Source organism: Hemiscyllium ocellatum, chromosome 26 (genome assembly GCF_020745735.1).
Source record: "Hemiscyllium ocellatum isolate sHemOce1 chromosome 26, sHemOce1.pat.X.cur, whole genome shotgun sequence".
Taxonomy (NCBI): domain Eukaryota; kingdom Metazoa; phylum Chordata; class Chondrichthyes; order Orectolobiformes; family Hemiscylliidae; genus Hemiscyllium; species Hemiscyllium ocellatum.
In genome coordinates, this window is record NC_083426.1 from 11,079,257 (window position 1) to 11,105,748 (window position 26,492).

Here is a 26,492-nt window from a genome sequence, read left to right on the forward strand (position 1 = left end):
AATGGCTTTATTCTGGCTTTTACAGTTAAGATCCATTTTCTTAGTTTCCCTCAACAATGGGGGGAAAAAAAATTCTCTCTCTTCTCTAGATTCTTTTCAAAATACTTAATATCTACAATGGGAAAGTTCTACAAAGAAGCAAAGTCATCAAATATTCAACCATCTCCCCTCACACAACCTTTCAAAGTGGATGGGCTATTGCCCCCCGGACATTACTTTCATCTTCCTCCAGCACAAAAAATATTGCATCCCATTATTTCAGTGGGTAAAAAGTCATCCAAATATACAACATTGACATGGGAGTATTCTTGTGACACAGTGAGTAATGTCCCTACTTTCTGGGACAGAAGATCCTGGTTCCAGTTACACCTGCCCCGGACATATGTCATGATGTATCAGAACAAGTTGATTTTAAGTATCTACAAAATGGACGGTCCAGAAAGTGTCCCTCAAGGGGAGGCAGTGATATAGTGGTAATGTCACATGACTCATAATACAGAACTCTAGGCCAATGCCCTCGTGATATGGATTTGAATCCCATTATGGAATTTTGGTGGAAATTATTTCCAATAAAAATCTGGAACGAAAAGATGGCTTAATGATACACACGTCAGTACTGCCAATTGTAGTAAAAACCCACCTGGTGCACTAACGGAAGGAAATCTGTCATCCTCACATGATCTGGCCTACATGTGGCTCCAGACCTGCAACAATGTAGTCAATTCTTAACTTGATAAATGCCCTCATCCTGTGAACAAGTAAAAGAAACCTGGTTCATTAAACCAGTCTCCACAGGGAGTCCTTGATTAATTATGTTCTTTTCGTTGTTATCTCAATCTCAATTAAGCATGTACCAAGCTCCTTTCCCGATGCATGAATCATGTTTACCTCAACTACTTTTGCTAAGCAAAGCATCCATTCAAACTTGTATTCAAACTATAGTTTCAACAAATTCAAGGGAGAATAATATTGTACATGTTTTCGAGATCTCTCCTTGGCAGCCTTGATATAATCTGATATAGTAGTTGCTAAATTGGCTGGTTATTGATGCCAAACATGATATATCAATAATGCATTAATTTCTCCTTTTATTAAATTAACAAATGGTCTAACCTGAATAAAACAAGATTCATTCTCTTTGTGCATATTTTAGGTGAGGCAGAACATTTTCCGTTTCTGTCTTCACAAAGGAAGGGACTGTTATGGGATTACATTGAAAGAGGAGAGGGTGTATATGGACAGAATATCACTAGATGGAGAAAACATATTTAAAAAAGGTTATCATTTCGGAAAGTTACCAGCAGATAGAATACATCATAGAATGCCAAAAAGAATAAATAACAGAGATGTTCATAGGCTATCAGTCTTGATTGGATGGTAGATTAGCATTGGAGGATTGCAATTATTGTATAGTGTACAGCAGGCCTGTCAGGTTCACATTAATGGTGGGGAGGTCATTGGAATCCATTACCAGGGACAAAGTAAATTTTCCAATTGGGAAGGCATGGGTTAATCAAAAGTACAGATGAGAAAGAGGTATTGGTGTCTATAACATAAATTCTTAAAAGTGGGAGGATGTGCATTTAAGGTGGTTAAAATAGGGTTGCTTGTGCTTAGAAATAGAGGAATACAGTATAGAAGCAAAGAGATTGTGCTGGAATTTTATTAATCTCTGGATACACTTCAGTATTGTGAATAAATGTGGAAACTGGGAAAATGTGAACACATTTAAGGAGATAGAGATCAGCGGTTCAAAATCCTGGAACTCCCTCCAGAAGAACACTGTGAGTGCCGCTAAACACCTCCTGGATTGTAATGGTTCAAGAAGGTAGCTCACCATCACCTTCGTAAGGGCAATTAGAGATGGGCAATAAAAAGGTGGACAATGAATCACAACATAGTCCCTGAAGGAATTAGAAAAAGGAGGTTTAATAAGATGCTACCAGGGATGAGAGACTTCAATTAGGAGAAGAGGTTTTTAAAAATTAGGATTTTTTAATCCTCAGAACAGAGACAGAGACAACCTAATAAAACCTTCAAACTGATCATTAGAGGAAGTAGAGAGAAAAAAAACAATTCCCTTTGATGAATGTAAGTAGAGGTTGGATATTCAAATTTCTTGGGTAAAATATTCAAAGGGCAAAAGAGGAAAATTGTGTTCATTCAAAGAATTGTCAAGATCTGAGACAATGGGCTTGGAATCTGACTCCATAAAGAGAGTGGGCAATAGTTGAAGGAACTTCCAGGGTAATGTCAAAACAAAGGCATACATGTGTCAATGCATCATATCTCTTTCAAAAGGTGAGCATAAGCATGAGGGGTTGAATGGCCTTGCTCTATACCATACATTTCTATGGTTCCACGATTCCAGTCACCAATGTCAGCAAACCATTTGACAAGTCAGGCATTGCATCACCAAATCCAGGGAGTCGTTTTCCCCAATTTACTTCAAACATAATGATCAAAGTCTTTGCTGGTCCACCTGCAATTCCACTCCAAACACCAGTCATCCCAAAAATTCCCAGCAAATCCTTTATGAAGTCTATGAGTGGGATGCTAGCATTCATTGAACAAACTCAAACTCAATGGATCAGACACTAAAGGTGGTTATTTCATCTCCATGTGTAGAGTTGGTCTGTGCCATTGTGTTCATTCTCTAAAACTATGCCATGATAATGTGATGTCTGACAGCACCCATACATACAGATGCTCTTTGCCTTGAATGGAAGGAACAGACTGTTATTTGGGTGGGGAAGTGGTGGCATGGTGGTAATGTTGTTCGACTAACAATTCTGGGGCCTTAGCTAATGCTCTGGGATCCTTGACTCTAATTTCACCATGGAAGCTGATGGAATTAATTAATCAAAAGGAAACATGGGATTGAAGGTTAGCCTCAGTAATTGTGACCATGAACGATTGTTGATTGTTGTAAAAGCTCATCTGGTTCATTGAGGTTCACTCCTAACATTCCAGAGACGCTGTACACCAGGCAGAACTGAGACGGTGTAGACTGTGATCACTGGGGACGAAGAACCTTACTAAGCAGGAGGTCACAGTGAATTAGCACCTTTGTGGTTCAACTTGTTTTCTTTATTCTTCCACAGTGAGGGTGTTGCTGGTATGACCAGTATTTGTTATCCATTCTTTAGTTGTCCTTGAGTGACTTGCTTTGCAATTCTCAGAGGGCAGGATTGTGGTATGGAATAATAACTAGCTCCTCTTCCCTCTCCTTGATCTCCCTCCTTCCCCTTGTCCTCCTCTTCCCTCTCCCCCCTCCTCCCCCTTTCCTGCCCCTCCTCCCCACTGTGCTCCACCTCCCCCTTCTCCCTCCTTTTTTCACCCCCTCCTCCCCCTCTCAACCGTTTTTCCCTCCTTCTGCCCCCTCTCTTCTCCCTTCTTCTCCTTTCTTCTCCTCCCCTTCCTTCCCTCTTGTCCACCCTGTCCTCCACCCCCCACACCCCCACCCTGCTCCCCTTACTCTCCTCTGCCCTCTTCTCTTGCCACCCCATAACTTTAGGGAAGAAAACCTGTCATTTATATCTTGTGTGGCCTAGGAATGACACCAGACCACAATCCTAGCTGAGACCCACTCCATTCAAGGACAACTCAAGAATACAGAACAAATGCTGGTCATACCAGTTACACTCACGTTGGGAAAGAATAGTGATAACAAGTTGAACTGCAGAGGTGCTCAGTGACTATGACCTCATCTTTACTAAGCTTCTTAGTCCCCAGTGATCACAGCCTGCATCCTCTCAGTTCTGTCCAAGGTGTCTGGTGTACAGTGTTAGTGGAGCATTGGATGGTTGCAGTCCCAAAGCAGTGGTCATGGGTTCAGCCAGTATGTTGCTAGCCAGACACTGGGTCACATCTTCATTTGAGAACTTCTGGTGTGGTCTTCCTATGTGTTTCATTTCTCACTTCAGCTGTCAGTATTTTGTCCAATGAGTTCTTACGAGCTCTTGAATGAGGAAGATAGATAATTTCAGGATTTAATTCAGGATGAGGACAATTAGACACAATTCAAACTTTTCACACTGCAAGCAAAACAAAAACTCTAAAGACATGTATTGCTAAGAATTCCAAAACATGGAAAGAAAGTGAAAATCAGCTGTTTGATGATGAGTACCCTTATGAGACTGCTTTTTGAATATACTTAGAGCCTTTTCTCCCATCCCCCCTCCCCCCTCCCCCCTCATATGTATACGTCCTCTCACATACACAGAATCTAAAATTTCAAAATCTAAATTCTTGTCTGTAACAACTAGATTAGATTACTTACAGTGTGGAAACAGGCCCTTCGGCCCAACAAGTCCACACTGACCCGCCGAAGCACAACCCACCATACCCCTACATTTACCTCTTACCTAACACTATGGGCAATTTAGTATGGCCAATTCACCTGACCCGCACATCTTTGGACTGTGGGAGAAAACCGGAGCACCCGGAGGAAACACACGCAGACAATGTGCAAACTCCACACAGTCTGTCGCCTGAGTTGGGAATTGAACCCGGGTCTCAAGCGCTGTGAGACAGCAGTGCTAACCACTGTGCCACCGTGCCGCTAGATTTTACCATCAGGAACCTCTTCTAAATGCTGATGTTCTATCATGGTGAGGAATACAATTGTAAGCAGCTATCTAACAACTGAGTAGGACGTAACAACCAATTGTGACTGACAGTGAATCTCTGCACACAGTCCTGACAAAAGGTTTGTTACCTTGGATGGGTTATTTGCAATGCAGGGTGACATCAACAGCATGAGTTCAATTCTCAAACCATGAAGGACTCCACTTTTCAACTCTCTCCTTACCTGAGGTGTAGTGACCCTCAGGTTAAACCACTATCAGTTGTCTGTCTCTCTGTCTCTCTCTGTCTGTCTGTCTCTCTCTCTCTTCTCTCTCAAACTCTGTGGCAACTTTACCTTTTTTGAAACATTACTGGGGGCTCCAGTGTTTGACAGGTAACAATGCTGAGCTTCATCAAGTTTGTTGCTCTAGATACTGAGATAGCAACTAGCTTCATAAAGAGTATTAAGATAACTGCAGCCTTTTTTCAATAATCAGTTTGCCTGGGTTTTATGTCCTGCCTCTGTGGTGTGCTAATCCTGCTCAGGGGTAAAACGTGTGGGGGCTTGAAGTTTTTTTCCATAAAGTTGAGCACACACTCCAGGTAGGCACATTAATGTGGCCCTGAGGGAGCCCCATTCTGTCAGTGGTGCCCTCTTCCTGCTGAGACACCCCCACCTCCAGAGGAAAGAGTGAAATTGAGGAACAGGATTTCTTGAAGGCAAGCGTGAAACGTAAGACCATGTAGAATGAGCTGCCAGAGGAAGTGCTGGAGGCTGGTACAATTACAACATTTAAAAGGCATCTGAATGGGTATGTGAATAGGAGGGTTTACAGGGATAGGGGCCGAGTGCTGGAAAATAGGACTAAATTAGATTAGGATATCTGATCAACATGGACGAGTTGGACTGTGGGTCTGTTTCCGTGCCGTACATCTCCATGACTATATTAAGGAGAGAAAATAGGCCATTCGGCCCATCGAGTCTCTTCCACTATTCAACCATGGCTGATATGTTTCTCAACTCCCATTCTCCTGCCTTCACGCCATAAGCCTTGATCCTTTTGCTAATGAGGAACATATTTGTATCTGTAACAATGTACTCAATGGTTCTACAGCCTATCATGGCAATGAAGAAATTCCACCTCATCTCAGTTCTAAAGAGTCATCCTTTCACTCTAAGACTGCACTGTCAGGTCTTAGTCTCTCCTATTCGTGGAAACAACTTCTCCACACTCAACTTATCAGGCCTCTCAGCATTTTATAAGTTTCAATCAGATACCCCTCATTGCTTTAAACTCCATCAAGTATAGATCCAGGGTCCTCAACCATTCCTCATATGACAAGCCCTTCAGCCCTGGAATAATTCTCATAAAGCTCCTCCAGACTCCCTTCAAGACTAGAACATCTTTCCTTAGATATGGAGCTCAAAACTGCTCACTATATTCCAAATGCAGTCTGACCAGAGCACTGCACAGCCTCAGCAATGTATCTCTGTTCTTGTATCCTAGTCCTCACCAAATGAATGCTAACATTGCATTTGCCTTCCTACCTGCCAACTGCATACTAACCTGAGAGAGAATCCTGAACTAGTACTCCCAAGTCCCTTTGTGCTTCAGATTTCCAAAGCATTTCCCCATTTAAAAAATAGTTTATATCTCTATTCTTCCTACCAAAGTGCATGTGCTCACACTTTCCAACATTTTATTCCATTTGCCCCTTCTTTGCCCACTCTCCTAGCCTGTCCAAGCCCTTCCACAGCCTCCAGGCTTTCTTAACACTTACCTGCCCCTTCACTTCTATTTGAGCTAACTGTGGCTAGTTGCAATCGCACTGCAGTATCCGAAGAATGCAATGTTGGTCAGAAGAGTTTGAGATTGTATACTGATCAAGCTGAACTTTAGTGAGGGCCACAGCACAATTTTGGAAAAGAGTAGGGGCAGTAGGGGGCTCAGTGGTTAGCACCACTGCCTCACCATGCCAGAAATCCAGATTCGAACCAAGTTTCAGCTGATTGTGTGAATTTGCACAGTCTCCCCGTGTCTGCGTTTCTTCCGGGTGCTCCGGTTTCCTCCCACAGTGCAAAGATGTGCAAGTTAGGGTGGATTAGCCATGGGTAATGAAGGGCCAAAGGGATAAGATAGGGGGATGAGTCTGGATGAGATGCTCCAAACCCAAACAGCCTGCTTCTACACAGTAGGGATTCTATGATTTTATGATGATAGTGACATAGAGATCTACAGCACACAAAAAGGCCTTTCAGTCCATCAAGACTAAGTCAATCAAAAACAACCCCTAACTATTCTAATTCATAAAGGCCCATAGCCTTTATGCTTACAGCTTCACTCCAAGGCTCACAATCTCCCTTTCAGAGACTATCGCGCAAGCTTCATATTAAAAATAAATAATGGTTCTCGCATCAATGGCAATCTGCAGAAGAAAGTTCCAAACTTTTACCATCTTTTAAAAGTAGAGGTTCTCTCTAACTTGACTATTGGAAGGTCTGGTTCTAACAATTTATACAATGCACCCCTCTCTCCTCGGCCTTGACTCCTCAACCAGTGGAAATGGTTTCTCTCTCATTCACCAAACCATTGCCGTGACTGTGCTGAAAGTCAATCAAATCACTCTTACCATCTAAATTTCTAAACTTTAGGGTGGCACGGTGGCACAGTGGTTAGCACTACTGCCTCACAGCACCAGAGATCCGGGTTCAATTCCCGTCTCAGGCGACTACTGTGTGGAGTTTGCACGTTCTCCCTGTGTCTGCGTGGGTGTGCTCCGGTTTCCTCCCACACTCTAAAGATGTGCGGGTCAGGTGAATTGGCCATGCTAAATTGCCTGTAGTGTTAGGTAAGGGGTAAATGTAGGGGTCTGGGTGGGTTACGCTTTGGCGGTGTGGACTTGTTGGGCCGAAGGACCTGTTTCCACACTGTAAGTAATCTAAATTTAAATGAACATATTTTGACAGCTGAGAAACCTGGAAGTAGCAATGAGCCAGGAATAAACAAATACATCGCAATAAATTTTGTGGCCTCCATTCTTTCTATTGTAACCCAATGATCAAGACAGTGCAGGGTGTTATGGACTAGGCCAGATCACTCAAAATATTGTAAATTGTTTCGTTGAGTGTACAGTGAAAATTACCTGGATTAAGTTAGCAAGGTTGACTGCCAAATTTAAAACAGGCAAAAAAAATGTCTTCACAAAATTACACAATGAAACACAAAGAACAGAATGAAGAGCCCCTACAGAACTCAGTCTATCCAAACTAGACTTAATTATGCTGTTCTGAATATACACAACAGTCCCAATAAGCAAACTCCCTTTAAAACCCACTATAAATGGAACACATGCTTACAGGTTGAGGTTTAGAAGGGCAGAAAGACAGTGAGTTTGTTTCCACCAAGCTCACTGTTGAACTCCCAAACAGTTCTGGACTGGAATAAACTGCTCAGCTAGAGAGCTGTCCACCACCCCCCCCCCCTTTCTTTATACAGGTCACTTCTAAAGCATGACAACTTTGGCCTGAAGTCTCATCTGTTTACATATAAACAAAAGGCCTCTCAAAATCCTTTTCATCTCTGTACCAAACCAGTCTGATTGGAGCCCGGTTCGGTTTATTACCCCGCTGACAAAAAGTCAAGGACAAAAGCTGCTCCTTGAGCCAAGGAGCAGCTTTTAGAAAAAAAAGGACTTGTTTTGTGACAAGGATAAAGCTGAAATCTCCCCAGGCTGTGATGCCAGCAGCTGAGCCAGAACGATCGCTGATAATGCACTCCAATGCTGACCCTGGCCACGTTAATAGTATCAGTGCCAAGGTCTTACTCTCAAGGCCCTTTGATGCCCACCAGTCATACAGGTAGCTGGAAGCTTTGATCATCACCTATCCTTAGCTGAAAGCCAGCAAGTTTTCTTGGGCCCTCTTTATATAAGGTTACCCACCGTTCCCCAGAACCTTTCCTATCTCAGGAGTAAGGGATGGGTGATTAAGTCGGCATTAATCTTCGGAATTCTGTCAAGGAATTACCTGACTTCTGTGGGGGCTCTGGTTCAATTGTTTTTCTCTTGATCTATTGGACACTACTGATTTGTTTGAGTTACCATGCTGGGGTCACTATCCATGACAGAGACTGGGAACTCCAGGCAAAGAGCGATCCTGCCTCTGGCCTTCTCCTGACCTGTCCCTGAACTATCCCTGTCCTGTGATTTGTCTCACGTGGGATAGACCAATGTGACACCAGTGCAGCCATTGAGGTGGAACCTTGGGAAATTGTCTATGACCTGACATACTAGGTGTGACCCATATCTTTGCCAGGTGTTTCAACTGCATACTGGCAGGGGAGTGGTACCACCCTCCCATTTGAGTTCAGGATCAGACTTGCTATCTGGCAAGAAGCTACTGCCTGTGTTGTTTTAAATCTGAACAAAACTCTGAAGAAATCTTGTATTGTTAGTCAGGCCAGTGAGGGATGAACCTGCTTAAAGATATTGCAATAAATGTGTAAAGAGAAAAGATTAAGATTGCAATTTGGCGTTTTGAGATTGGGATCATATTGATCAATAATGTTTAACTGAGATTCACCCATTTTGTGGGACCACAGATTAACTTAATAGGCGTGAGTAAGTTTTAAGGTTTGAAAGCCACAGATTACTCAAACAAACAAACCTACAGTTGGAGGAGGAGAAAGTGAGGACTGCAGATGCTGGAGTTCAGGGTTAAAAAGTGTGGTGCTAGAAAAACACAGCTGGTCAGGCAGCATCCTAGGAGCAGGAGAGTCGATGTTTCGAGCAGAAGCTCTTCATCAGCTCCTGCTCCTCGGATGCTGCCTGACTGGCTGTGCTTTACCAGCACCACACTCTTTGAAACTTACAGATGGCAGAATGTATATTGATTGTTGTAGCTTCTGGTGGCAGCCTTCTGCTCTCTAGACAAAATGTCAGACAGCTCATGACATTTCCTTCCTCCTTATGAAAAAGGCAGCCACCTAATGAAGACTATCTACTGCCTCCAAGCATTCCAAGGTGACTAATTCTACCTCCCTGACATTCAAAACCTAAATACAGGTCAGACGGTGGCACAGTGGTTAGCACTGCTGCCTCACAGCGCCTGAGACCCGGGTTCAATTCCCGACTCAGGCGACGGACTGTGTGGAGTTTGCATGTTCTCCCCGTGTCTGCGTGGGTTTCCTCCGGGTGCTCCGGTTTCCTCCCACAGTCCAAAAAAGATGTGCGGGTCAGGTGAATTGGCCATGCTAAATTGCCCGTAGTGTTAGGTAAGGGGTAAATGTAGGGGTATGGGTGGGTTGCGCTTCGGCGGGTCGGTGTGGACTTGTTGGGCCGAAGGGCCTGTTTCCACACGGTAAGTCTAATCTAACACAGGTTTCGTCAACGTGAATTCACTGCAACATGATCGATAAATTGGGGATGTTGTTTCGACAGAGTGAACTTTTAAAACATGTGTTGGCTGTAACACAATTACATCGCCAACACTTTAAGTGCTGTTCCTAAAGCGCAATGTTTCTATAACACGTGGTTGGACAAGAATGCAACCGTCGCATTATAGAAGAAATGGTGTTAAGTAATAAAACCTAGCGTTTCTTATCAAAAATAATTAACCTTCTTTAAGGGAGAAGGAGGGATGTGTGGCAAAGTAACTGATTAGGATTTGATTAATGAAACCTATCAGAAATTATTTTCAAATGGTTGTTGGTTTCGTTGTTAAAGAGGAAGTTAGATAAGCACAGCTAGGAAAAAGGAATTGAAGTCTACATTGTTAGAGTTAAAAGAAGGGGGTGAGAGAGGGCTCATGCTATAAGTGCAATTGTCATAGAATCCCTACAGTGTGGAAGCAGGCCATTCAGCCCATCAAGTCCACAGTGACCCTCCAAAGAACATCACACCTAAACACACACCCCCTTTCCTGGTATTTCCCATAGTCTGCACATCACTGGACACTATGGACAACTTATCATGGCCAATCCCCCTAATCTGCACATTTTTGGACTGTGGGAGGAAACTGGAGCACCCAAAGGAAACTCACGCAGACACGGGGAGAATGTGCAAATTCCACACAGTCACCCAAGGCTGGAATCAAACCTGAGGACCTGGCGCTGTGAGGCACCGTGCCACCCCTTATTATCTTTAATAAGCATCCCCATGTTGCCAAGACTCATTGGGAAATTCTTTAGCTACATCAGCTCCCTAACCAATTCTGTTCTGAATTTGCCAACTGCACCTATGTCATCTTTTGACTATTTGGTGCCAGTCATTTTATTCCGAGCATCAATATCAAGAAATGCATTAATTTGATGACCATCAGAGAAGACAGTAGATTCTACAACTTTCCTATAATGTCAGTGGAAGATTTGGAAAAATGTTCAAACATATTCCATTCATTTTTGATATTAAACATTCCATTTCATTAAAATGAAAGATCAAGGTTAAAAACATTTCATTTCATGACCAATGCAAGGAAGCCTTTAATCAGATCTGTATCAACAAAGTAAAATACCAATAACAGATACATTATTGACTGAGAGATTCAGGCCCAACCAATTACGACCTTTGTGACCCTAGCTCCTATTTGACAAAACAGGTCAAACTTGCTGAAGCATTATTGTTGTAGATATCGAATAGGGAGGTGCCAATAACATCAAAAATGCAGATGAGTGAGACAAATTAGATTATTCTTCAAACAGTTGGAACAGGTTCAATGGATCCACTGTGACATTCTATGACCAAGAAGCAACAGGCACAAGCATGTCAAAGTGAGACTAAAGACTTGCCCTGGGAAATTGCTACAATTGCTAATGCACCAGAAAGCAGCTTTTGAAATAGAGACACAGCACAATGTCATGATAAGTAAATGGGTGGATGACATGATAGCAGAGCGAAAAGAAGGTATCACTTTGAACGAAGCTCAGAGAATGGGATATTTGCTGTCCTTACCCTGGCTGTCCTGACTCCAGTGCCACAAGCATGTGTGGCAGCTGTTATATCGAATTCCTTTTTGTAGACATTCAATGTTTTGGCCTAAACTGCTTTCTGTGGCAGAAAATTCCACATACTCACCCGTCTCTGGGTGAACAGATTTATCCTCATCTTAGTCCTAAATGTCCAAACCTGTATCCTCAAACTGTGACCCCTAGTTGTGTTCTCCCTAGTCATCAGGAGGCAGTAATGACCCCTGCTGAGCTCGGACTGAGTCAGAACAGCAGTACTCTGCTCTTAAGATGTTGCCAGTCTCCCAGTTGAAACTAAGTTGTTGAGGCAATTTTAAAGCCTCAAAATGGGGGCAAGTGTGAAAAAAATTGAGAAGCCCCGGTTTAGAAAAAGTAACTGGAAGCATAAGCAAGGATAAAGCTGACAATATAAAATGCTCCAATTTTTAAGAGATCTTCTGTAAGGCATCACATATGGTTAACTCAAAACTAAAGTCAAAATATATTGAATCATAGGCTAACCAGCAGTTTGGGTGACTAGCTGCTACCAAAACAGTAGGGTCGAAAATAGTGCTCAGATTGATGGGAGATGAGAAGTGATGTTCTACAGTCATTGATACTCTGATGGCCATGTTCCCCACTAAAATAAATCAAGGACAAAGGAATTGAAAACATCAGTTCATAGGTGGACACTCGACTGAAGGGTATTGCTAATATTGAGGAAACCGTTGATAAAATACAAGTCATGAATGAAGACAGAGTTGAAAATCACACAACACCAGGTTATAGTCCAACAGGTTTAATTGGAAGCACACTAGCTTTCGAAGCGACGCTCCTTCATCAGGTGGAACGAAGACAAGTAGAATGGCCATGAATTAGCACATTAGTGATAAGTGTGGTCCATTTTGGTATGAGATGTAAAGACCAGAAACTGCTGAGAAAATAAGGGCATAAATGGGGCAGCACAGAGATGGAGTGTACTTTTACCAATCAATAAATGCGGCAATGTTATAAGAAAAATTCAGACAAATTACTAGCATTCACTTTAGAGGACTTAAAATTGATAAGAAGGGAAGTTATTTTAAAATTGTATTTAACCTTGATTAAACCACACTTGGAACTCTGGGTACGTGCTTGTCACCATGTCAAAAAAGGACAGAAGGACACTGCAGCATGTTCATAAAGCTGATAGGGAAACAGATGTGTAATAGTCATTGACACAGATGCTCTTGTGACATGGGTTCATTTCACCATGCCATCAGGTGGAATATGAATTCAATTAATAAATCTGGTATTGGAAGTCTCCGCGATGGTGACTGTGAAGCTATCATGGATTGTTATAAAGCCTCATTAGGTTCATAATGCCCCTTAGGAAACAAAATCTTTACCTGACCTGTTCTCACTCCAGAGCCACAGCAAAGTACTTAGCTCTTAACTGCTTTCTCAAATGGCTGGAGACAAAAAAAAACTGGGATGCTGGAACCCAAGGTAGACAAGCAGGGGGCTGGAAGAGTGCAACAAGCCAGGCAGCATCAGGAGGTGAAGTCAACGTTTCATGTGTAACCCTTCTCTAGGACTGGCTGAAAATTCACTCACTTCAGAGTCATTCAAGGATATCGGCAGATCCTTGCCAATGACACTCCATCTCAAGGAAGAAAGATTCACAAGAATAATACCAGAACCAAGAAGTGATAACTATCGAGAAAGACTGAAATCTTGTTCTTTACCCTCAGTCGTCCAATGCCTTAAATTTGAAGTTTTTATCTTTGTTTTCAAATTCTTCAATGGCCTCACTCCTTCCCATTTCAGTATTCCCTTGCACCTGTCTGAGGTGCATGGCAGCAAGGGGATTCATAAACTCTGAGGCAGTAATAGATGTCCAGCCAAGTTACACAAACTGTGCTCCTTCTCTAACAAGCCCCACATTCACAGGTTTGGGAGGTAATGGGCTATGCAGATCAGGTTAGATGAAGTAGGAATACTGAGAAGCTTGTATGGAGCTACACCCATTGGATGAAGCATCCTCTGATCTCAGGAGCTGTCCTGTCATTCCACGAAATGGGTCAAAACTCATTCCTCAGCCAAACCTTTCCATGGCTGATGCACTTTCAACAGTGAGTGACAATCTGTACAGCATTGAACTCACTCTATCATGAGAAGAATAATGTAGCAAACAGGCAGGACATCCCCAAGCTGTGACATTATGAGGTATTTTTGGATCAGTAACACATACATCACAATGACTCTGAGGCACAGTATTAGTTCATGTGTGTGCATATGAAACATACGGGGGTAAGTGAGTTTTCACCCCCTCCCCCAACATTATGCATTTTCTTTGAAAGGAATACATTTTTAAAAAATCACTTATGATCCATGATCGGCTTCAGATGCCCAAATCTATATTTATGCATCAAAAGGTGCTCACCAGCTCATCTTTGGTGACCACTGCAATGTTTGGCGAGATACTGGGAAGATGCTGGTTGCAGGCAGCAGAGTTTAAAGGTCTAGACAGCACTCTTTGCTCCGATGTTCCGACCTCCGGCTGATAGGGGGCAGCAGTCGCACAGCCCAGAGGATGGCGAATCAGCCGGCGGCGGTGGCGGCTCCTCCTGCTCCCGGTGCCCGAGCTCCAAGCCGACTTGTGCCCCTTTCCAATCGGAGGCGGAGCCCCGGGCCGTCTCTCGGCGCACATATAACCCGGGCAGAGCCCTGGCTGGGTACAGGAGCCGGGCCATGGAGACCGAGGTCCACGTTCCGGTCGGGGCGCCTGCCGTGCCGAAGTTCGCCATTTACGTGGACGAGAACGACGTGATCCCGGGCGCTTTGGCGCTGGTCGGGAAGCTGCGGCCCAAGTGGGACGTGAGCCAGGTGAAGACCAAGGTAAGGAGGTGGGAGTGGGAGCGCTGCCTGCTCTGGGGTTTGACAGCATCGCCAGCTGTGCTGCCAACAGCTGGGAAACTAGTAACAATCCCAAATGGTTACATTGTTGCATCAGGCGGCGACTCGATACATTCCGTTTTGATACATTCTTCTTCCGCGGGGCTGCGGCAGCGATTCCTCTCGTTTGCAGATACAATGTTTTTTCCTTGCCTGATCGAAACGGGATTCTGCCCACTTGCCTCTTTTTCCCCCATTATTGCCAGACTCGCTTCTTCTATCCTATCAATCCTTGCTACCTATTACCAGACTCAGCCTCCCGCCCTCTTTACCTATTGCCTGGCTCAGTTCTTCCCCCTCCTGCTTTTTTTTTTGCCCCTGTTGGGTAAAAGTGAGGATGTAGATGCTGGAGATCGGCGACCAGAATGAGGTGCTGGAAAAGCACAGCGGGTCAGGCAGCATCCCAAGAGCAGGAGAGTTGACGTTTTGGGCAAAAGCCCTTCATCAGGCACTACTTTTCCCTATCTTTGTCTACCCCACTCCCACTCTGTGGTCAAGCACCCTCTCTTTTCTCTCTCTCACTCCCTCCTTTTTGCCAATGTTTGCACCTGTTGAAAGTGAGCCATTGTGCTGTGAGAGTGATAGAGGATCCTATCCAGCAGTTCAAGGTTGTGGTTAAAATGTTGTCTGTCCACTTCTCTTTCCCAATCTGAACCCTGGATTGAGGATCTATAGCTGTTAAACAGTTCCCTGATCTCTGGGATGCTGAATCCTGGTGTACTTTTCCTTGCATACCTGTTGAAATTTGTAACTTAGTTAATGACCCTGAAGTTCAGTTACTCCAGGGGACTCCTGTTCTGTAGTGGTAGTATCCATGCCTAGGGAGCTGGGATGAAGTCCAACCTGCTCTAGAGGTGTTCAGTAACCTTTATGAATAGGTTGAGGAAAATATCTGCACTTAATCCTGAAGGCTGTGCAAATGTATTGCAGTTTTATTTTCCAAGGACTAGTTATTCTTAATCCAGCTGTTTCCCATCCTCAGATTTTTGTGACTTCTGTCTTTACAACAAACCACTTTCTTTCAGCTGTATTGTCACACTCTTTAAATGCATTTACCTCAGCTGTTTGGTTCATACTTTACTTCTAAAGGAAAAGTTCACTCCCTGGAAGTGATCTTTTTAATTTCCTATTTTCTGTGAGTAACTTTTTTTTTGTTTAAAATCAACTTTTTGGTTTTATCTGTTCAAGGGGTGTATTACAGTCATACAAATCTTGAAATAGTCTGATTTTAGAAGCTACATTTAAAAAAAAAAATGCCAATTCTCCAGCTCCTCAGATGCTGCCTGACCTGCTGTGCTTTTTCAGTGCCACACACTTGTTTTTGACTCTGATCACCAGCATCTGCAGTCCCCTCACTTCTCCAAAATAAAATCAGGCCTGATTGGAACTTTGATTGCATACCAACTTGGGTTACCTGATTGAAATAGGGAGGGATCTTGTGATGCAGTGTTAGTGTCTGTTGTTGGGCCAGAAGGTTCGGATTGAAATTCTACCTTATCCGTAGGTGTTATAACGTGTCTGAGCCAGTTGGTTTTTTTTAAAATCACATTAACCAACTTATTTGAATGCATGACTCTGACAAAGTGTAGTGAAGATAGTTCAGCTATATTAATGTTACCATGTACTTGTTAAGAACTTGATCTAGATGTGCAGTCTTTGCCTTGTATTCTTGTGATATTGCAATACATTATATGTAAAAGTACTTAAATAGTTTAGTCACTGCTGTAATGTGGGGAATGCAGCTAATCTGCACAGTAAGTTCTCTCCGACATAATACGATGATCCGTATCTGTTTGAGATGTTTTGTGCGATGAGTATTGGCCAGGAAATTGCTCTTGGACTAGAACCAATAGAAACTGCCTCTTCATGGGAGGGCAGAAAGGAGGCACTTAATGTTTTAATTGAAGGACAGTACATTCTGGGAGATGGTAACATAGTGGTAATGCTACTTGGCTAGTAATGTGTATGACCAACATAATTTTCACATTCATTGTGGTGGCTGCTATAATGGTGACCACAATGATTGTTACATAAATCCATCTGTTTCATTCTATTTTTCTTAAAAATAGCTATCCTTAGCTGATCTGGCCTACATGGGATTCCAGACCCACAGCAATGTCGTTGACTCTTGGAACTGCTTTGTTCCAAAACAGGTAGGTAGTCAACCAATGCTGGCCTTAGTTGTGGTGTCAACAGCTGAAAATGTGTTGCTGGAAAAGCGCAGCAGGTCAGGCAGCATCCAAGGAGCTGGAGAATCAACGTTTCGGGCATGAGCCTCCCTTTCTGAAGAAGGGCTCGTGCCCGAAGCATCAATTCTCCTGTTCCTTGGATGCTGCCTGACCTGCTGTGCTTTTCCAGCAACACATTTTCAGCTCTGATCTCCAGCATTTGCAGTCCTCACTTTTCTCCTTATGATGTCCACATCCTAGTAAAGAATATGGACAGAAAAACTTTCTGATTTTAAAGTAGCAATCCCTGCACCCAATCCTGGAATAGACTTGAACGCAGAACTTTAGATAACTAAATTTTCTTGCTTTCAAGCCAACTGTAATTCTCAGGGGGAGTAGACATAAGCCACTCACCTGTCACTTCCTGGAGATGTGCTGGGTCAATGCATGGAATTATTTGAAATGCTGCCTTGCTGGTTGTAAGCTGGAAATAGTAACTGAAAAGGCACTTTTTTAGGTTGATTCTCTGGTAAACAAGCTGAGCAATTTGGATAAACGTTGTCATGTTATCCTCTAATGTGAATTGTTTGAAACCTTGTTTCATTTTGCCCCTTAATTAACTTTCAGTTACAGAGAAGGAAACTGTTGGGAAGAAATTTGAGCAACTTGTGGAGAGTGACCAAATTGTGTAATCATAGTGACAGGTTAGTGCAAGCTGTTCGTATTATGTGCAGAATCTATAATAGAAATGTACTTTTTTGAGTAAGGACAGCATTTTAGTTACAGTAGGAACTAGATTTGTATGCCTTGGTTTAATGGTAGACTTTGAAGTCATGGCAGGGAAAATACTGCTTATGATTGAGACGGTTTCCTAAGTGACAACTCCTTTTTCGATGTCTGTGCTTGCTTTTGTTCCTGACTCTCTAACTAATGTAACTCTTTAGTAACCAGAAATGCTTAGAATTATCAGAAAGTGAAGTGAGCTGAAGTCTTATGAAGAGGAGAGGTACTACATATTGTGTTTGGAAGGAATTTGTTAGGAAATGACCAAAGAGCAGGTAAGGGTGTAGGACTAGATGAGGTTAAACTATAACTCAACCATGACTGAAGTTTTTAAGATGCTGAATGAGCTACTCCTGTTCATCTATTCCTAACTGGATTTTGAGGAGCTGGCTTCATGCTAAGGGCTATTACAGTCAGCTGAATGGCCATTGCCAGTGCTATAATTTCTGTGTAGTCCTAAGGCAGTATGAAATTGGGCAATTTAAATAGAAGTGATTGCATCATTCAAGAATATCTGGAATTAGAGTGCATGGTTTTGGTGGAGTTCATGCCACTTTGTTTTTGTGATTCATTGTATCTGCAAGTCATGAGTCTTTCAGTTGTCATTACAATTCAATCCCTAGGTGATCCAACAGGAGATCAATCTCTTTCTCCAGGTTAGAAAGTGGATGGCTGCTATTATTCAGCATTACATAATCCATTCATCTGCTAGAATGGGTACCTGTTGAACATTAAACCTCTTCACAGCTGCTTGCTGGATGTTACCTCCACTGTGTCCAATTTCAAAGTGAACTCCTGTGCGTAAGTATGGAGGAGCACTGTAGAGCTTTTACTGCTTACAGTCATGACCATAGTCTTTAGAAACTTGAATCAAATTCAAATAGCAATTCTGAATTGATCCCATTTAGCCAATGAATGGAGATGGGTTCAACTAATGTCTGTAAGGTGATTCATTCCTAAAATAGATTTGATGGTCAAGGAAATTACCTCTAAATTCCTAATCCAGATTTGAATTAACCAGAGGCACTATCTGTCTCTAGGAAGGTCCTTGCCTTGAACTCTATTCTAGAATGTGTAATGTTGAAGATGTAGGCATCACTGGAGATATTACACTTTTTTTAGTTCTCTTGGAATGTATGTGCTTAAAGCGGTCATTCCCTGTTACTTTGTTTGTCACTGTTCATTCAGTGCAATGCTTTAGTGAGAAGGTATTTGATTAAAGTAACGTAGTATTTGGAGCCAGGAGCAGGTGGACCTCATTTGTCTGAAATCTGAGTTTGGTATTAACTTGGGGCAATCAGGGAGCCCTGGCTGATGAACACAAGAGTTCAGAAGGGCTCCTCGGTCTCGGGACTGTCTGAGTTAGCTGTTCACTGCCCATTTACTGTGCACATGGAAAGAAGGGCCACTTGGTAACAGGATACCTCCATGCAGTTTGTGTCCTCAGTGTGAAAAGCTACGTAGCTATGATATTTTGGATGAGGAACTCAGGCTATTTGGGTCAATGCAAAAATCTTGTCCTCTCAAAGAGGAGCCAAAATGCTGGCTTTAGTCAACTGTTGTCTCTGGTGAAGAGCCAAATAGGAGCCACTGAAACATCTGGGTATCCAAATTTAGGAACCTAAAATGAAGGATCTCATCACTCTCCATCTAGGGATGGAGCTGGTGAGCAGCTAAATAACTGGGCTTGAAGAATGAGATCATGTGGAAGTAGTCAAAGTTTCATCTTGCCAAGATGCTTATCTGAGAAATGCTGTTACTCTTCAGTTTCTTTTGGCATACAGTCCTGGGGCAGCTTAATGGGATGAGGTAAGCTGGATGGCTGTGATTGAACCTGTGCTATTTGAATCAATTTCCACATGAGCTTACCATGAAGGTGCCACTTTTTTACAACTTTCACTCTGCCTGAGGTGTGGTGACCATCTGGTTAAATGACCACTAGTCATCTCCCTCAGTTAGACTATGATCTGGTAGCACTATGACTTTTAATAGGATAGATGAAATGCAGAGTAAAATTCCTACTGTAATGACTCAACAATGTACTATTTCCTTCCACAGTGTAAATGTATTTAATTCGGCCCCTTTATTTCATGAGCTGTAAATGAGATTTTTCAACGTTGCTGTTCAGAGGGCCTACTGATGGCACTGGCTGCCAACATGTTGGTGGCTGAGCAGGATTTATGGCAGTATTCACTGTAACTACTGAATTGTACAGCAATCGGTGTGCTTATTCAGCAGCTTTAGTTCACTAATGCAAACATTCTACTGTCTATTTAAGACTGAATCTCTGCAAATGGTCTGATACTGAGACCGCTGCAAAGTAGATTATATATTGTGCAACAAAGTACAGTTGGTGAAGGATAGCAATACAAGTTAGAATCAAATACTGATTCTAGCCACTTGCAGCAATTAGCCTGCTAGTATGACTGGTAAAGGATCATGTCTGTTCTGAGTGTGGTGCTGTCTCAGTGCAACCCTGAAATTGGCTGTTTAGTAATCTAGTAAATTGATCACAGCCCTACTGAACCAGTGGGTGCTCTCTAATTAGAGATGACTGGTTTAATGAGTTTCACCATGCCTCAGGTGAGGGGAAAGGTTGGGAAGGAGGGACTTTCATGGTAACCTCCATGCAGGAGTTGAACTCTCTCTCTGCCTCAAACTAGCCATCCAGCCAACTGAACTAACCAGCTTGGTCATCCAGTAAGGATACAAGTTCCTGCTGTGAATTGCTAACAAGCATGGCTAAGTTGCCACTAATTTGCAGTGTGGAAGACAATGGCTTTGTGGTATTATTGCTGGACTCTTAATCCAGAGACCCAGGTAATAATCTGGTAACCAGGTTCAAATCTAGCCATGGCAGACAGAATTTGAATTCGATTAAAAATCTAGAGTTGAGTCTAATCATGAATCTACTGTCAAAAGTGGACTAGATGGGTTTCTATGCTGTTTAGGGAAGGACACTGCCATCTTTTACCTGCCTGGTCTACATGTGACTCCAGACCCACAGCAATGTGGTTGACTCTTAATTGCCCTCTGGGCAATTAGAGCTGGGTAATACTGGTCTAGCTGGTGATGCCCTCATTCCATGATTGTCTTAAAAACCTTTGATTTAATCTTGTGCAGCTTTGAGTGAGTCAAATTTTAGCTCTTTCAGTAATGCCAGTGACTAATAATTTTTTTTGTAGATTGGTAAATAGCAGCTTTTCAGAGTAAGGAAGAATGACATGGGAGTAGATTAGTGTTCAAGAGCTTTTTAAAAAATTTGTGGGTGGCACAGTGATTAGCACTGCTGCCTCAGGGCCAGAGACCTGGGTTCAATTCCTCCCTCAGGTAACTCACTTTGGAGCTTGCACATTCTCCCCATGTCTGCATGGGTTTCCTCCAGGTGCTCCAGTTTCCTCCACAGTCCAAAAAAATGTGCAGGTTAGGTGAATTGGCTAGGCTAAATTGCCTGTAGTGTTAGGTGTAGGGGAATGGGCCAGGGTGGGTTGTACTTCGACAGGTCGGTGTAGACTTGTTGTGCTGAAGGGCCTGTTTCCACATGAAGTAATCTAATCTTAAAAATAAATCTGTTCCCAGGATGTGGGTGTAGCTGGCTAGACCTGTACTTATTGCCCAACTACAGTGGAGGAGGAGCATGATGTAGGATTGGTGGAAAGTAAATTAGAAATCCAACTACAGTCAGAACAATTTTCTTTTATTTTTAAAAGACACCAGGGCAGTTTATAACCTGATGCTGAGATAAGCCCATTATAAATTTGTATCTTGGAATGCTGTTGGCTACTACAATTTGCTGAACTGGAAACAACAGTTTACAGAAATAAGCAACATAAAATTCAAATTGATCTGACTAGATTTGATTTTGGGCAGATTTTGGTTTTGTGAAGTTGACACTCAGGATGCACTATTGACATTTTTCATAATGTCTGAAGTGACTGTAGGTCTGTTGCCCTATCAATGTGCCATTCAACTTTCTGTTCCTCCAATAACTGGATTTGGTGCCTCTACATTTTGAAGTCCTCCAATGGCTGAATAAAGTACTAAACTTTCCTGAACTAATCTATGGATGGTAAAGCCATAATAAGCCTTTTGTTTATTGAGGCATTGCAAGATGCCATTCTTTCTAATGGAGTTGCATATGTTGTAATATTTGGGGTCAGTCCCACACTACTCAAATGTACAGTCAAGACTGAACTGACTCTTTCTTTCAAACCCATTCAAGAGAGCATTTTGTTTTGTAATATAATTTGCAAATATTAACTTGCAAATTTTAATGAATAGAACATTGACTTGTCTAAACCCTAGCCATGATTCCCTCCCTTAGTTGTTCTCTTGTCCTTACCCATCTCTGGACTAGAATTCTTCCCACAAGGAACTGTGTGCCTGGAAGTATTGATGGCTGCCTGTGAGAGCTCACTAGAAATTGAGATCTGCTATTTTTCATGTCATAAAAATTAGATTTTAAAAAAGTATGCAGAAGTTCATAATTTACCTGTCCTCTGGATTCAAACTGATGGAAAAGTGTGGACCAGGTTGAATAACCATGAAATGTCAACATCTTTCTACCAGGTAAAACTCTAACCCTATAAAACATTCCTCATGCATGCAGACAGTCAAGTGTTATGGGTGGCAGGGAAAGTTGGTCCCTGTCCATAGCATGGCATTTTTTTTGGGGGGGTTGGGGGGTGGGGTTTAAGTTGCAGGGAGAGAATTTAGATTTTCATCACCTTGTATGAAATGCTTTCTGATATCACCCCTATGCAGCCTAGCTCTTTTTTGCTAAAGTCATTCTCTAGGTCTGCCATTTAAGAGGAAATATTTTCTCTCTGCTCCTTCAATCAGTAAACATTTTCAATTTACGAGTTGGTCAAGAGAATGCAATCTGTCTACCATTTTAACCCTGGTATACTGGTAAATCTGTATTGTGCCCTCCATTGTCAATGTATCTGAGATGTGATGATCAGTTGGAACCTATGTTGAAGAGCAGCAGTCACATGCTGATGTAACTAAAACTGGTTGTGAAAAGTACCAAACAAACCATTGAAAATGGGCAAGGAATCAGCCCATCTAAAGGCTTCCTGCCTTTAAAAACCTACCAACCCATCACTTCAGCCAAATGTTTGATCATGCCAAACTGTCTCAACTTCTGCACATTTAAACTCCCAGCAACCCTTTGACAAAACCTATCTATATATGCCTGCAAGTAACATTCTGTTTTAGAACTGGATTGAATTGACTGACTCAGCATTGAAATGTAGCTGCAATGTGACACTAAACCAGTTGTCTCAGTAAACATAGCTCATGTTGTTCATTCATCGCACTGACCTCCCTGCTGAACTTGATGTTTGTTGCTCTATATAGCTTCCCTTAAGTGGTGGTGAGCTGCTTTCTGGTACTGTTGCAGTCGGGTTATATCCTCCTGTTAGGAAGGGGAGTTCTAGGATTTTGACTGACTGAGAAAACAGTAGTATGGTTACACATCTAGCTGGTGTGTGGTTTGGAGGTAGCCTTCAGGTGATGTTCCCACTGTCCTCCTTGATGGCTGATGTGATGCTTTTTTAAAAAGCATTGTTGAAGGAGCCTTGATCAGTTACTGCTGTGCATCTTGTAGCTGGCTGCCAGTGTCAGTGGATATTTGTAGTCATGATATCCAATGAGCCTGCTGCTTTGTCCTAGATGGTGTTAAGTTTTTCTGGTTGTTGCAGCTGTATTCACCCAGGAAAGTGGGGAATATTCCGACAGTCCTAAGTTGTGCTTTCATAGATAGTGGACAGGTCTAGGTGAGTTAATTAGATAACTTCAAGCCTCTGGTCTGGGCTTGTGGCCACAGTATTTGTATGGCTGCCTTGGAATTTTTTTGTGCTCTGGAGAATGACTTTGACTTTGACTTTGCAGTAAGTAAACTGCTGCTTCCCCCCCCCCCCCCCCCCTTCAGTCTACTTCCAGGTACTTGCCTTTTGGTGAGGTAAAGGTAAGATTGCCATCCTTCCAGAGAGCCATAAACATGGTTTCCCCAGTGAGGATTAATGGTGCATTTTAACCTGGGGTCACTGCTTCTGGGTGAGGTTGAGAAAGTGGGACCTTCAATGGTAACATCAGCCAGTGTAGGAGTTGAACCCACACTGTGATGTTTCTACATCACAAACCAGTCATCCAGCCAACTGAGCTAACGAGTAATTGTTTTGACTGTTGAGCAAATGTTTAGTCATGTAATTATACCTAATAACTGGCTATGAAACACATTTATTTACCAGAAGTAGCATAATTGTCCCTAAACAAATATTTGCTTATGGATCAGTTTTCCAAGTATCTTTGGTTTAAACAGACCCATCTAGATTAAACCTTGTTGGTATTTTGTTGCCTTTTTGGATGTACTTGATATCCTCAAGATGATATTTAAATTCTTTTTGCTAGTTGCTCAGTTGTCAAGAGGTGCACTTCCCACAAACAGTTGGAACACTCTTCCTTCTCTTTCCCCCAACTGCCCCCATTAAATATCCAAAGACATCGTTAAAGGAAAAATCATTTTCATATTGATTAAGCTTTTTTTTTTAAAACTTTCTTTTTACATCTTTCACATTTTGACACTGTCCTAAAAGCAAGTCTAACCTATGGACAGTCAGCAGACCCACTTTGTCACTGAGAATGTGATAGTGTGGCTCTTGATGCTTTTTAAGACCAACTTAATAACTAAGTTAGCTTGTTTTAGGATACTAAGCCAACAGTAGAGCAAAGTGTCAGTCTGTGGCTGGACCAAGTAAGAATAACAGTATTTGAATACAGAATATTATAGTTGTTGGAAAAACTCCACAGGTCTAGCAGCATCTGTGGAGAGTGGAACAGAGTTTGAGTCCAATGTGACGATTCAAACCTTGAGTAAGCTTTTATTTTGTTAGTCAACCACCTTTTTTTACTTGAACAGCAATCTGCAGCTTTCATGGTTGTATGTTTTTTTTTTATTTTCCCTCTGCCTATCTTTCATCAATGATCTGAAAATTACTGAAGCAAAATATAAGTTAATGCACAACTGACTTGCTATGCTTCTCCACACTTCACTCTCCACCCTCTCACCTGCAACTGCCAGCCTCACCTTTTCTCCTGATTTTGTAGGAGTATAGTGAAGAGGAAATCAGGAGGGCAAAAAGGGACATAGCTTTTGCAAATAGAAACCCTTTGGATTCTCCTTAATTCTACAAATTCCTTAAGGACAAAGGGTAACTAGGGCACCTCAAAGATCAGCAAGGTGACCTTTGTGTGGAGCCGCAGAAAATGGGGGAGATGCTAAATGAGTATTTTGCATCAGTATTTACTGTGGAAAAGGATCTGGAGGATATAGACTGTAGGGAAATAGATGATGAAATCTTGCAAAATCTCCATATTACAGAGGAGGAAGTGCTGGATGTCTTGAAACATGTTAAGATGGACAAATTCCCCAGGACCAGATCAGGTGTACCCTCGAACTCCTGTGGGAAGCTAGAGAAGTGACTGCTGGGCCCTTTGCAATATTTGTATCAATACTAGTCACAGGTGAGATGCTGGAAGACCTATGCTCGAAACGTCGAATTCTCTATTCCTGAGATGCTGCCTAACCTGCTGTGCTTTGACCAGCAACACATTTGCAGCTGGAAGACCTGGAGGTTGGCTAACATGCTGCCACTATTTAAGAAGGATGGTAAAGACATGCCAGGGAACTATAGACCAGTGAGCCTGACATCAGTGGTGGGCAAGGTTGTTGGAGGGACAGGATGTACACTCCTTTGGAATGGAAAGGACTGATTAGGGATAGTCAACTTGGCTTTGTGCATAGGAAATCGTGTATCAAACTCTTTGTTACGTCATCAAAACTCAGGATTGAGGGCAGCGTGTTAGATGTGATCTATGTGGGCTTGAGTAAGGCATTTGACCAGGTTCCCCATGGGAGCCTGGTTAACCAGGTTAAGTCTCAGAATACATGGAGAACTAGCCATTTGGATACAGAACTGGCTCAAAGGTAGAAGACAGGTGGTGGAGTTTTGTTAGTCAGACTGTGACCAGTGCAGTGCCACAAGGATTGGTGCTAGGTCTCTATTCTTTATCATTTATGTAAAATGATTTGGATGCTTGCATAAAAGGTTGTTAGCAAGTTTGCAGATAACACAAACTGGAGGTGTATTGGACAGCGAAGAGGGTTACTTCCCAATTAAACAGGATCTTGATCAGATGGGTTGAGAAGTGGCAGATGAAGTTTAATTCCAACAAATGAGATGAGGTGCTGCAGTTTGGGAAAACAAATCTGAGCAGGACTTCTACACCTTTAATGGTAAGGTTCTAGGGAGTGTTACTGAACAAAGGGACCTTGGAGTGCAGGTTCATAGTTCCTTGCAAGTGGAGTCGCAGGTAGATAGGATAGTGAAGATGTTTGGTATGCTTTCCCTTATTGGTCAGAGTATGAGTACAGGAGTTGGGAGGTCATGTGGCTGTACAGGACACTGGTTAGGCCACTGTTGGAATATTATGTGTAATTCTGGTCTCCTTCCTATCGGAAAGAAGTTGTGACACTTGAAAAGATTGATAAGGATGCTGCCAGGGTTGGAGGGTTTGAGCTATGGCTGTTTTCCCTGGAGTGTCGGAGGCTAAGTGGTGACCTTTTATAGAGATTTACAATTTTATGGGGCATGGATAGAGTAAATAGGCAAAGTCCTCTCCCTGGGTCAGAGTTCAGAACTAGAGGGCATAGTTTCACAGTAAGAGGAGAAAATTTTGTACACAGGGCGGTACAGGTATGGAATGAGCTGCCAGAGGAAGTGGTGGGGGCTGGTATAATTGCAACACTTACACATCCAGATGCCTTTTATGTGAAAAGGTAAGCTTTTTTAAGAGGGATATGTGCTGGCAGGTGGTACTACATTGGGTTGGGATATCTGGCCAGCATGGACAGGTTGGACTGAAGGGTCTGTTTCCCTGCTGTACATCTGACTAAGTGCTTTATCAGCTATACAACCAGACCTCCTTATTGTGAAGGCAGTATGTTAAACTGTTAGCCATTAAATCTGTTCCAGAATAGTTGAGATCGGTGGATGTGAATTTGGGGGAAGAGGGGGAGGAGAAAGGTGTC

General features: G+C 42.6%; 1 protein-coding gene across 1 annotated transcript in view; it reads left to right on the top strand.

The window, feature by feature from the left end:
- Positions 1-14,081: 14,081 nt before the first annotated feature.
- Positions 14,082-26,492, top strand: part of LOC132828330 (ethanolamine kinase 1-like) — a 52,311-nt gene continuing 39,900 nt past the window's right edge. Inside the window, exon 1 of the mRNA XM_060845343.1 lies at positions 14,082-14,390. Within this exon, the coding sequence (XP_060701326.1) occupies positions 14,244-14,390 (147 nt within the window). The 5' untranslated portion in view covers positions 14,082-14,243. The remainder of the gene's footprint in view (positions 14,391-26,492) is intronic.